The sequence below is a fragment of the Neomonachus schauinslandi genome, chromosome 7, assembly GCF_002201575.2.
Source record: "Neomonachus schauinslandi chromosome 7, ASM220157v2, whole genome shotgun sequence".
Classification (NCBI taxonomy): domain Eukaryota; kingdom Metazoa; phylum Chordata; class Mammalia; order Carnivora; family Phocidae; genus Neomonachus; species Neomonachus schauinslandi.
The window spans coordinates 150,168,084-150,180,017 of NC_058409.1; the positions used below are offsets into that span (position 1 = coordinate 150,168,084).

At 63.0% G+C, this 11,934-nt stretch overlaps 1 protein-coding gene across 1 annotated transcript in view; it reads right to left on the reverse strand.

Moving 5' to 3' along the window:
- Positions 1-11,934, reverse strand: part of NKD2 (NKD inhibitor of WNT signaling pathway 2) — a 25,177-nt gene that overhangs the window by 3,172 nt on the left and 10,071 nt on the right. Inside the window, exons 3-4 of the mRNA XM_021687097.1 lie at positions 1,369-1,429; positions 169-296 (exon numbers count right to left, since the gene is read on the reverse strand). Coding sequence (XP_021542772.1) covers positions 169-296; positions 1,369-1,429 — 189 coding nt within the window. The remainder of the gene's footprint in view (positions 1-168; positions 297-1,368; positions 1,430-11,934) is intronic.

Consider the following 11,934-nt stretch of genomic DNA (forward strand, 5'->3'; position numbering starts at 1 on the left):
CCGGGGGGGGCCGCCCGCCCGGACCTGATGCCTCCCGGGGGGGGGCCCCCCCCCCGGGCCCGGATCCCCCCCGGGAGGGGGGCGCGCGCCTGGACCCGATGCCTCCTGAGGGGGAGACGCCCGCCCGGACCCGATGTCTCCCAGGGGGTAGGGGGAACAAAGACCTACATCAATGTTGAGGTGCTTCTTGCCTGGCCCTCGTGGGCCCTCCCGGCTTGCTGCTCTCTCTGCATTGACCACACTGGAGATCGGTCCTGTGCCCTCACGGCCCTCGGCCTTCTCCGGGGGGAGCACCACTGGAGGGAGGAGAGGGTTGGGAAGGGTCCTTTCCGGGCCAGACGGGGACAGGGGCAGCAGGGTGCAGGAGGTGGGGCCAGGGAGCCACGGAGTCCACGCCAACCTCTGATCCCCTTCACCGAGGCCTGACCTGAGAGCCCGTCCTTCAGAGCAAGGGGGCGTCAAGGGAGCTGTGCAGAGGGTGGGGCGGCCCTCCCCTGGGTTAGCCAGGGCCAGGTGTGTGGGCCCCCGCCCAGGCAGCAGGGGCCCGGGCACACAGGGTGAGGAGCAGGGGTCCGGGCAGGCCATGGCAGGGAGGTCCCGCCCGACTGCCTCGCCCTGCGACCCCTCCCCATCCACACAGCCCAGTTATCCCTGGATGCCAGGACCCAGGAGCACATGTGTGCTGTGTGCGCTGGGCAGCACCTCGTCCCCAAGCTCCGGGGATGGATGGACAACCAGCGCTCGTTTATTCTCCGGGATTGGAGCTCAGGCCCGTCCCAGCTTAGCGGCCGACACATGCCTGTGCTGGCGGGGTGGGGAACCCGCTTAGGCCTGAGCCCCCAGCGGGGAGGGTCAGCCTCCTCGCACCCCACACAACTCCCCACCCCGAGTGACACACGTCTGATCGGCCGGCACACTCCACGGCAGAAGCTCACTTGTGGCAGGGACTCCGGTCGGTCAGCAGTTCACACGCTGACCGCTTCAGGCACCCAGACCTCACCCGTGGATTCGCCAAATGGCTTCCATACAAAGCCTGGCCATCCCACCGGCATGCACAGGCTCGTGGGAACTCCGAAGACATAAAAGCTCAGAGACTCCAACATTTGCTTCTCAGATGCCCAGATCCAAAATCCAAATCCCCTAATTCATGTAAGGAGCCCCAAAAGAAATGTATTTCCAAGTATATTTTAAGACCAAACTGCCTTTGAGACCGGAGAACGTGGCCCACCTGCATTGGCCTGGGTGAATCCACGGGTCAGGTCTGGGACACGCTGAGGAGTGGGGTCCCCATGGTCAGGGCTCTGAGGGCAGCTTCCGGCGTGTGCTCTGGGCACGGCTAGTTTATGAGGTTTGGGGAGGACGACTTACCCTCGAGGGGACACCGGTCCTCGCAGAAAGGCCCCTCCTTCGGGTCCCCGCCGGGCAGCCCCTGCAGAAACAACAGGGCAGTGAGACCAGGGGGCTCAGCGGTGGAGACCCCGGCACGAGCTGGGTGGCTGCGCCGGACTCCAGCCCCCTGGGCTGTCAGGCGCTCTCGGCCCAGAAACGCCAACCCCTCCACGCCGCGCTGAGCCTCGGAGTTTAGAAAGCAACCCCCGCCCCCCGTTGCCCGGCTCTCTTGGCACCGTGTCCAGAGGCCGTGGCCGCTTGTGACCACCACAGCTGCTGCTAAGTGAGCCCTGCATGTGCTGGCCGAGTGGCTCGGTCTGCTGAGTGAGACGGGCACAGGACAGGCACCAGGCTGCCCACGCGAGGCTCCCCGTCCACCGCTGGCCCTTCCCACAAGAACGGGGGCGAGGGCATGGGCACGCCTGCTAGGCAGAAGCCCCTCGGCCTCCTCAGCCCATCTCAAGACCAGTTGCAGAAAAATGGGAAAGGATGGCCGCCCGTGTGGGGGGTGGTTTAGGGAGGGAAGCTGCAGAGTGAAGTTTACGGTCTCCGAAATAATTCACAGACGTGAACAACGCGGACAGAGAAACAGCAACGATGTGATCAGGGAATCCTCCTTGAATCAAAGGGTCCCCGGACGGCGTGGACACTGGCCCGCCAGGAAGCAGAGCACCTCCCAGGGCGGCTCTCTGGTAGCCAGGCACCAAGGGCTGCCCGGACGTCTCCGGCTCCGAGCCCGGCAGAGGGTGGGAAGGAGAGGCCTCGCTCCGTGGCTGGAGTCTTCCTGGGCAGCCTCGTGCCCGGACCCTCAGGGTTTGCCCAAACCATTCGGAGCCCCCCACCCCCCAGGGGCAGCCTGGCAGCATCCTCACGCTGGCCCAGGGCCCACAGGGGACCACAGGGGCCCACAGGGGCCCACAGGGGCCTGCCCGAGGCGCCGGGCTCCGCAGGAAACAAATGGGGTGCCGTGCGTTGAGTCTGCCTTCACCGCACCTGCCGTGTGCTCACAGGCGGCCAGGCGAGGGGCCTGGTGCCGCCAGCCTGACTCTCCCAGTGCCCTCCTACCCATGCCCTCGAGGGTGGCCTGTGTCCACAGCAGAAGGAAAAGGGACCCAGGCCCTCTTCAAAGCCAGAATACATATGTCAGGTGTTTAAAAAGCACAGCATCTCTAGCATGTTCTTTCTGCATGCAAAGCCCAACAACCAACAAAACAAAAACCATGAAAAAAAACTGGAACATTCACCTAAATGTACAAACATTGTTTTGCAGGAGGCATGAAGAGGAACATGAAATGTTCCTAATGTGCCTAAATACTCGGGCACAGGGAAACAGAGCCCTCTACACACACACCCAGCCTCCTGGGCGCACACTGCCCCCGGGTTTGGTGAGGGCCAGCCCGGACGGCCCCTCCACCTGGAGAAGGGGGTCTCCCGGGAGGCACGACCCACAGAGCGCTCCTGGCTCTTGCAAGATCTGCGGGCTGAGCGGGCGGGTCTGCAACAGGTGGGGCCCAGCAGCGAGGAGACGCCCACCCGCCGGGAGGGAGCTGCGCCGGGCTCTGACTGGACAGGGCGGCGGGCGCCACCGCGGGTCCCTGGGCCCAGGAAGGGCTCTGGGGGGTGGGAGGAGGACGCCTGCCCGGCCGCCTCCAGAGCCCACACGGACTGCCCCTCCTGGCATCTCCCTCTTTCCCAGGCCCCACACGTCCACCCCAGGACCGGGCCGCTGTGTAGCTCCTTCCCAGGACGCCAGTGGGAAGTACACTGGTGCCCCTCACAACAGACAGACGCCCTGTTGCGCGGCCACGGACATTGGCAGGACGTGCTTTTGCTGCAGCGCTCAGGAGCCCCTCGGGGCGCATGGGGTCCTTGTGCTGCTGCAGGGGTCCCGGGAGCACGCGGCCCGCTCTCCCCTGTGGGGCAAGGCTGGGCTCCCTCCCCGGTGGACGTTGAGATAGAGGCCAGGCACTTCCAAGTTTTTTCTGCGGAACAGAACAAGCCACGAGGCTGAGGGCCCCGCCTCCGTGGGGAGCGAGGTGGCGCCTGGAGTCCCGGGACGTGGCCGTGGAGGGTTGGCCTCCTCTTGGGGTGGACGGGGCATGGGAGGGTTATATCTGCAGAACGTGAGAACAGAAGTCGTGTTACAAAGGGTGGTCGGCCGAGGCCCAGGCCGGGGGGTCCCCAGGGGACGCCCCATCAGACTTTCTCCACGGGACCCAGTTGCGTGGCCCGGAACCTGCCCGGTGAAAGGTCCCCAGGGCTCTGACCACCCCGCACCACGCATCCCCCAGGGTCCCTGCCAGGCTAAGGGTCAGAGTGCTCAGATCCAGCAGGATTCTAGATGCTCCTGCCACGACCCGGCACTCTGCTCACCCCGCTACAATCCTGGAAGTAAAAAGGGTAGCAGGACCCACCCACCACGGACGTAAGGATGAGACCCAGGTGTGCACAACAGCTCTGCAGGAAGGAGCTGAGTCACCCCGAGGCCCGCCTCCGTGCCCGAGTCCGAGCCCAGTGACGCCTCCCGGGGTGGGCGGTGGGGCCCGAGACCCGGAAGCGGGAGCGCGGACCCTCGGCTGGTCTCCCGCAGTAACAAGGCCGTAACCCGGGATGCACATGGTCACGTGGCAGGGGGTGGCCAGCCTGGCTTGGCCACCTTCCGTGGCAGAACTCCATCCGCCCCGATGCGAGAGCACACGGGAGCTGCCTCGGAGGGGGTCAAATAGGGAAAAGGGGGTCATTTGTGGGGAAAAGTAATGATTCTGGTTCCTGCGACTGGCAACTCCAGACAAATTCATCCTGGTCACAAAGGTCACACAAAATGCCCTTCCATCCGTGCTGCTTTGGCTAAACCGAGGGCCGAGAGCTTTCTCTGGGACGAACCTACCACCACCCCTGGCCAGCCGCCGCCTGCCCTGCCCGGGGACCCAAGGGCCCACCTCCCGCAGCAGTGCACCCCCAGCCCTGCTGTAGTCGCAGCAGCCCACCCAGGCCCTTTGCCCCCCGCCCCCCCGGGAGCCCAGCCTCCTGCAGCGAACATGAAGCCCCTCGCCGGCCTCTCACTCCTCCGGCCTGCTTCCCCTGCCCTCCCTGGATTCCCCTGCACTCCCTGGCTTCCCCTGCCCTCCTGGCTTTCCCAACACAAGGTCTCTGCACTGTCCTCCTTGCTCCCCACACTGGCGGTGGCTCTGTCCCTGCTGCAGGGGCCTCTTGGCGGCTCAGCCCACCCAGTGCTGGCCAGGCCTCCTGCTGACCCTTGGGGCAGCTCCCTCCCAGACTCCAGTCCCGCCTCTGGCTGCCAACCGCACATCGTCCAGCATCAGCCGGGCACTGCTGGCCGCCGGGGCAGGAGTACAAGTCACAGGTCGGTGGCTGTGGCCTCGGCCACCAGTCCCCACGGTGCCATCCCTGTCCCTCTCACCCTGCAGGGACTCTCAGAGGAGGCCACATGGGCCCTCGGGCAGCTGTCCCCAGAGGCCACCGTCCACATCTCTTCCTGAGACTCTGCCCTGAGCTCAGACCCCTTAGGTCCTTGTCCTCCCTATAAGCAGCCCCCAGCCTGGATGGGTCCTGCCAGGAGGAGCCCGGATTGCCCAGGTGAGCCTGCCAGGCGCCCCCACAGCTGCCCGTGGGTGCAGAGGTGTTGGGAGTTTGGAAGAAAAATCTCAGCTCCTGGCCTGCCCTGAAAAGCCAGAAGGTCCAGCCACACGTTCCTATGGACCCCACACCATGGACGCTGGCCCTTGGAGACTCCCACGCCACCAGAACGGTACAATGCTGGCCGTCCAGCCCACGGTGTGAGGTCTGAGAGATCACACGCATCCCGGAGAAGGGCTCCTATCTAAGGCCACGTGGGTGTGGGGGTGTTGGGGTTACGGGAAGGAGAAGCGTTTTGTGATGCAAACAATCCCCCCCAGAAGGAGTGTGCTTTTCAAATTTCAATGTTCCTACCCTCCAGAATTCGGTGCATCTGTATTTCAGCAAACGTACTCGGGGGTTTTGAGAGTGGTCTGTTTTCCTTGGAAATCCATTTCCCCGACTCCTGGAAAGACCCCGAGGAAAACTGCGTGGCACACACACATGCCTTTCTAGGAACTCCTCCTTCTCAACCTGTTAGAGCGTCCGGTTCAAAACCTGCTCTCCACAGAGAACGCTGGGCGCTCTGGAACGGGTCTGTTGTAAACGCAAGGCCCCCGTGAGAACATCCCGAGTGCAACGGGGAGACAGCTCCCGCCTCAACGCCAGGCTACTAGCGAAAATGGGGGGACAGATCGCTTGAAGGGCAGTTGCGGGTTTGCTTCCGGAGACGCCAGGAGGACTCCCTGGGCTTTTCCAGAGAATTCGGTTTCCTGCCTAGAAACCCGCTGCGTGTTGAGTCCAGAGGAACAAGAGCAAGGATCCGAGGACATTCCACCACGTCCCCATGGAGGGCTGGGCTGCAGGCACGGGGTGGGGACTTGCCTCCCTCCACCACTGGGGAACCACCCTTGCCCAGTGCCGCTCTGTGAATTGCCCCTTCCTTTGCATTAAAAATGCAGAGGGGCCCCCTCATGACCTGGAGCCCCTGGGACTCCTAGGGTCCTGGAAATACTCCGGTTCCTTGAATGTAAGGGGCAGGCCTGGGAGAGGAGGCGGGCTGCGCTGCGGCAGGGAGTCCAGGCAAGGGTGGGGGGAGGGAGAGAGATGGGGGAGAGGAGCTGAGGAGGGGAGGGGGGTGCGCTGTGCAGGGGACAGGGAGCTCGTGTGGGGGAGCAGGACGAGCCACCCCAGGCAGGTGTGTTGCTGGCCATTTTCCAGAACCAAGTGCTCTCGACGATGTAACAGCCACCGGGGCCTCCCAGACCCGCCAGGGAGGGTGGCCCTTTAACAGAGACCCACCTAGAAGCTGCTGTTCACCAAGTGTCCCCGTGAAGTGGAAGACGGTGCTCCCAGATTCACAGAGCGCCTCTCCATACCGTGCCCCCAGCTGCCCACCCTCCGCCAGCTCGGCCCCCACCGTGGGGTCTTCCGACGGGCCTACCAGGGTTTCTGACCATCAGGGACGTAGCCTAACCTCCCCTCCCTGTCGTGACAGGTGCAGCAGGTGGCTCTGCGTGGTTGCGTGGCAGGGAGCCAGGACAACCACCGGCCTTCGGCTTCTGCAGTCAGCACTGCCTGACCAGCCCCGAACTCCCAGAGGCAAAGGGCGTCGGGAGCCCCTGGGACAACCTCTGCTGGGGCTGGTCCTGCCAGCGGTGGCAGCCCTGGGCACCGGGTGCCGGGTGGAGGGTGTTAGGTGCCGGGTGCCAGGTGGAGGGTGCCGGGTGCTGGGCGCTGGGTGCCGGGGGTAGGCCGGGGCGGGGAGCTACCTGCAGGAGATGGTGGAGTGACAGGGCAGGTGAGGGTCTGTGGGTCTTAGAGAGGAGGCCGAGGGCTGCAGAGGAGAGGCCCAGCGTGGGGTGCCCCAGGCGGTCCCAGAGCAGGCTTGTGCTGCAGGTGGCCAAGGCAACTTTGGGGCAGTTTGGGAAGTGCCTGGGCTCCTGCTCTGGTTGTCGGGGTGCAGGACGTGGGGTGGGATTGATGTGGGGTGAGAGGTGGGGATTTGGGGTCAGCATGCAGAACTGGGCCTTGTGGGGAAGGGCAACGAGCAAGGTCGGGGTCCCCCAGAGGAGTGAGGATGAGCGCCAGGGCCAGGGCAGGAGGCAGGCAGGAGGCGGGCGGGGACTGCAGGTGTAGGGAGGGGACGGGCAGGGGCCCCTCCAAGGAGAAGGCCGACTCCTGCCTGCCAGGAACCCGAGGCCGTTTCCAAATGCCACCGGATTGAAGATTTGGGGCACATCTGCCCTCACGCGTCTAAGAACGTCGAGGCAGGGCTCCTCACAGGGTCTGTTTTGACAAGAAACCCCCGAGACGGAGGTGGAGGCCGTTGTCGGATGGAGTCGGACTTAGAGGCGACCCGCCAGCGCGTCTGTCTGGAAGCTCCATGGAGGCTTTGAAGTGCGCGGCTCTGTTTCCGCGGCTAAACAGTTTCAGATGTGCCAAAGTGGTCTGACGGGCTTGAGGATTCTGACACATGTGTGCTGAGTCCCACAGGCCCCGCTCGGCCGCCCGAGGGCTGCCGGACTCCGGGGGCGGCGGCCCGAGATCAAGGACCCCGAGACCACAGCCTCCCGCAGAGACGGGCGGGCAGGCTTCCCATGGGAGTGCACATGGTTTCCAACTCTTTCTTTCAAAATTACAAGGCTTCAAGCCCCAAAAGGGGCCTTTCCAGATTTTGTCCATCAGTACTTCTTGGTTAGGACTGTTTAATCAGACTTGGTAATCACCAAATTTGGAATTTATGTCTAGAAACGCAGTAATTTGGGGATCAAAGGGTCTCCTGAAATAAATATGTCTGTCTCTTCACAGGCCAGCGCTCTGCTGGAACTTAGTTCCCGAATGAGGTCGGGCAACTAAAAGGGTTCTGCCTCCACCTTTGTCCCCAGCACAGTTTGCCATACTTTTGCTTGTTTTATTAAGAAAAGATATGGAATATATTACAAACCCCACTTACCCTGCTCTACAGAGATTAACAGCACCCATGCCCCCCCCAAACACCCTGACCCCTGAGAGAGTCCTTGAGGACCCCACACGTGGACCTAGCTGGGGGAGGGCTGCCCAACGTGTGGCAGAATGACTGAAAGCCTGCACCACGGGGGTCGGGAGTGCCCACCCGGGACCCACGTGGGAGACTCAGCCCGGCAGCCCGCCCAAGCACATCGTAATGAATTAGCGAGCGCGTGCGTTCCCAGGGGTGGGCCCAGGCCGGCTGCTGGAGGAATACCTGCCCCTAAGACGTCAGGGAAGACGTCATCACGTCTTTCACTGATCAGCGGTCAGTGAAAAGCCGGGTGCAGACCCCCGGGGGCCAGGACTCCCCCCCCCCACCTGGAGACAGGTACTTGCGGTGCCTGTGAGCTACAGGGAGTGACACGGCTGGGAAGGGAGCCGTCAGAGGGCCAGCCACAGACTGCATGCTTGTTGCCAGGCATCCACACCCATCCCAGTCCCGACCTCATTCAGAAGGAGAGCGGGCTGCTGGGGGCGGGGGTGACCCATGACCTGAAGAAAATCTATCAAAACAGACTGAACCGTGGGCACCTGGGTGGCTCAGTTGGTTAAGCCACTGCCTTCGGCTCAGGTCATGATCCTGCGGGGACCCCTGCACTGCCCCCCACTCTCTAGGCAGCCCCTCCTCTCTAATGGCTCCCGAGACCCCAAGAGGTGTCACTCCTTCCGTGCTGTGACCCGGGAACTTCAAGCGGCTTCGACCTCTCAGGGATCATCGCCTGAACATCGTGGTGTCACGCACACTGTCCAGACTTGCTGCTGTGTGAGGCAGGGGGCGGGGGGGGCAGACCAGTCCATCGTCCCGGCTGGAGCAGCCCCTCTGGCCAGCCCAGTTCGCAGGCACGTGCGCGCGGCCCTCCGCACTGTGGCGTCTGGACCCGGGTGTCTCCCGTAGGCAGTCTTCCCTCCTTGTCCACAAGCTCAGGCACTTCTGACTCTACAAGGGACATTTTTACACAACAGAGTGGAAAGCGCCGTGGCACCAAAATGTCAGCCGATCCCGATTCCCTCCGTGTTCCCGCAGGTGGGATCCACCGTGGACCATGGCCCAGGGTCCCCACGGCTTTAACTTGCGGCATGAGATGGGTTTCTCTCAGGATGGGGCCGCGGAGACGCGCAAAGCGTGGCGCTGGCTGGAGAGAGGACGGCCCGTGCTCCAGGCTTACATTCACGCTCATTTACGATGCTTTTTCTCCTTCCAGGAGGCAAGGTGAGCATCATTCCGATGGTGCTGAGAACGCACGTGCGTCCCACAAAGAGACAGGAAACACCAGTGCGAATAATCTGAGTTGCCTCTTACATCTACAAGGTGTCCGACAATTTAAATAGCAAAGCCTCCAGCACACTCAGCAGGGAGGAGGGGTTCCTACACCCCCGCAACACTCTGCTCTGATTTGGTTGACGATTCCATGAAACACAGGAAAACCACCTTCTCCACCTCCAGCCACAGAGGAAGGACACTGGGGGGTTTGCTACACTTCAGATGGAGCTGTGCTGTCCACGTGGAAGCCACGGCCACGTGTGGCTATTTAAATGTAAATTTATTAAGATGGAACCACACTAGAAATCCGTTTCTCTGTTGCATCAGCCACGTTTCAAGCACAGATGTGGTCAGCAGTGACCCTGTGGGCAGCGTGGATACACACCATGCCCCTTTCTACTGGACAGCATCTAGTCCCATGCCCCCACCTACAGATGGGGAAACTGAGTCCTCAAGCCATGCACTGACTTGCCAGGGCCACGGGGAGAGCCAGCCGGCCTCCAGCTCACAGGACGGCGCCTTACAAGGGCCTCAGTGAGCTCCTTCAGGCTGGGGTGAGGCGGCCCCCACGTCCCCAGCTCCTGGCCACACAGACAGTGAGCCCCGGGATGCTTCCACATCCGGAGGCCCCGACGTCTGACCTGCTACAGGGCTGGGAGTGGACTGCTCTTGGCCGTGGTGCACTAACCCCAACCTCAGTGCCCTCCGCAGGGCCTGCACGGCACCCTCCCTGGATGCCTGGGGGGCAGGCACCTGGCCCCTCACTCCTCCTGAGCTGCACTGCACAGCCTGGGTCCATAGTGTGTGGATTTTTCGAGTCACACTGTGGTACGGCCCGTGCAACCTGAGCAAGGCAGGGGCCAGCAGGTGCTGGACATGGAGAGACCCCAGTGCCCACGGAGGGGCCGGCACATGGGCTGCAGAGGGTAGGAAGGGTGTCCACAGGGTGGCCCCATGCTCTGCCCGCCCACAGGCTCTCTTTGCCAGCAGGCGTGGCCAGCGCGCCCGGCTAGCGGAGCAGTGTGGTGCGGGCCTGAATGCCTGGCGGGAGACCCCTTGGTAGAGGCTCACACCCATCCCCCACCAGGAAAGAGGTTTTCACCTGCAAACAAGCAAACAAGATTGCCAAAGAGCCAATTATGCTAATGTACGTACAGCTACCAAAGTGTCCAGAAACCTAACGTGGGACACACGTGCCTCCTTCGGGGGACGCTGAACAGCGGACCTGTGGTCCCCATCACTGCCGTGGTCCCTGTCCCTGCCGTGGTCCCCACGTGACAGCGAGCAGGACGATGCTCTCAGGCCTCTGCCACTCTGTGGCAGGACCAGGTGGATCTGGGACACTGCCATCCGGGGGAGGTCCTTGTCGTTCCGTGGGAGGGCTGCGTGGATGCACACGCCGAAGATGGATACAGGCTGGCTGGGGCGTGACCTGGGCCGCTCAAGGCCCTGCCTCGTGAGAGACAGCTTTCAGCCGCCCCCTTACGAGGAGCGAGGACGGGGGGGCGGGCAGTTAACCACCCCCCGACCTTGCACAGGAAGCCTGTGGCTGGTTCGCATCACCTCGCAGAGAAGCTTCTGTCCGGTGCTCCTGGGGGGTTGGCTTCCAGCGGTTTACCCCATTTCCGGGGAATTTATCAAAACAAGCGTAGCTGTATTAAGATGCTTCTGGAAATCCTATTCCGTATCTGGAAAACCAGGCTCCAGGATTCCTGGGCAAATGAAGGCCAGTCCTGAAGTACCCTGAGCCCCCGTCCCCCAGAGCAAAGAGGATCACTCCACGCCTATGTGCTTCCACCGGGCAAGGCTCTGCAGAGCGGCAGGGGCCCGGAAGGTTCTGTGCTCCAGCCTGCCCACAAGGGCTTGTGGCCAAGTGCAGAGAAGGAGCAGGTCTGAGGAGGCCCGGGATGAGTGGTGGAGGATCCCGTCCCACCAGGAGGGGCCACCGGTGAGCGCAGAGCAGGCAGGGAGGCAGTAGGGACCCCGGGAGGTACACAGGGCCCACGGAACCTCAGAAACCCAGCTCCGGCTGGGCCGGGGCGGTGGGGAACAGCCAGTTGGGTATTGGGAAGATGGGTTAAATGGGCAGGTGGGAGGGCAGGGGTTTGAAACAGATAAGAGGCGACGGTCCCGGGGAGCAGCCTGAGGCCCCCTTGACGGCTGAGATCCCTGGGCAGCGCAGGGCAGGAAGCCACACATGAAACCCACAGAGTGGGACAGCAGGCAGGCAGGAGGCCAGGTGGTGGGGGTCTATGGCTACACGTGGACTCCTGGGGGAGCAGGGTGGCTCCAGGTGGAGGGCTGCACTTACCTGGCCATGTGGGCAGCAAAGGGGCAGGGGCTCAGTGTGGAGCTGGCACTTGTGGGCATGGGTGTAGCTTGGCCACGACAAGAGGTTCTCCACCTTGGATGGTCTGAGGGCTTGGCGGAACTGCCGAGTGATGGGGGTGGCAGGGAGTCCAGGGCAGCCAGACTGTTGTCCTGGGCAGACGAGGGTGTGGGCACAGGGTTGGGGAGACAGCTCAGGAGTTTACTCCTGGCATGACCCTGGCAGACAAGACCAGTGGGCTGCTGGACAGATGCTCCTGGGTCGTGTGAGGCCGACATTGATGCCTGGCATAGCTACCAAGGGGGTAGGAGGACTTCCCTGAGGAGCGGATGGGGACAGGGGACAGGCTGCCGGTCAGGAGGACTTC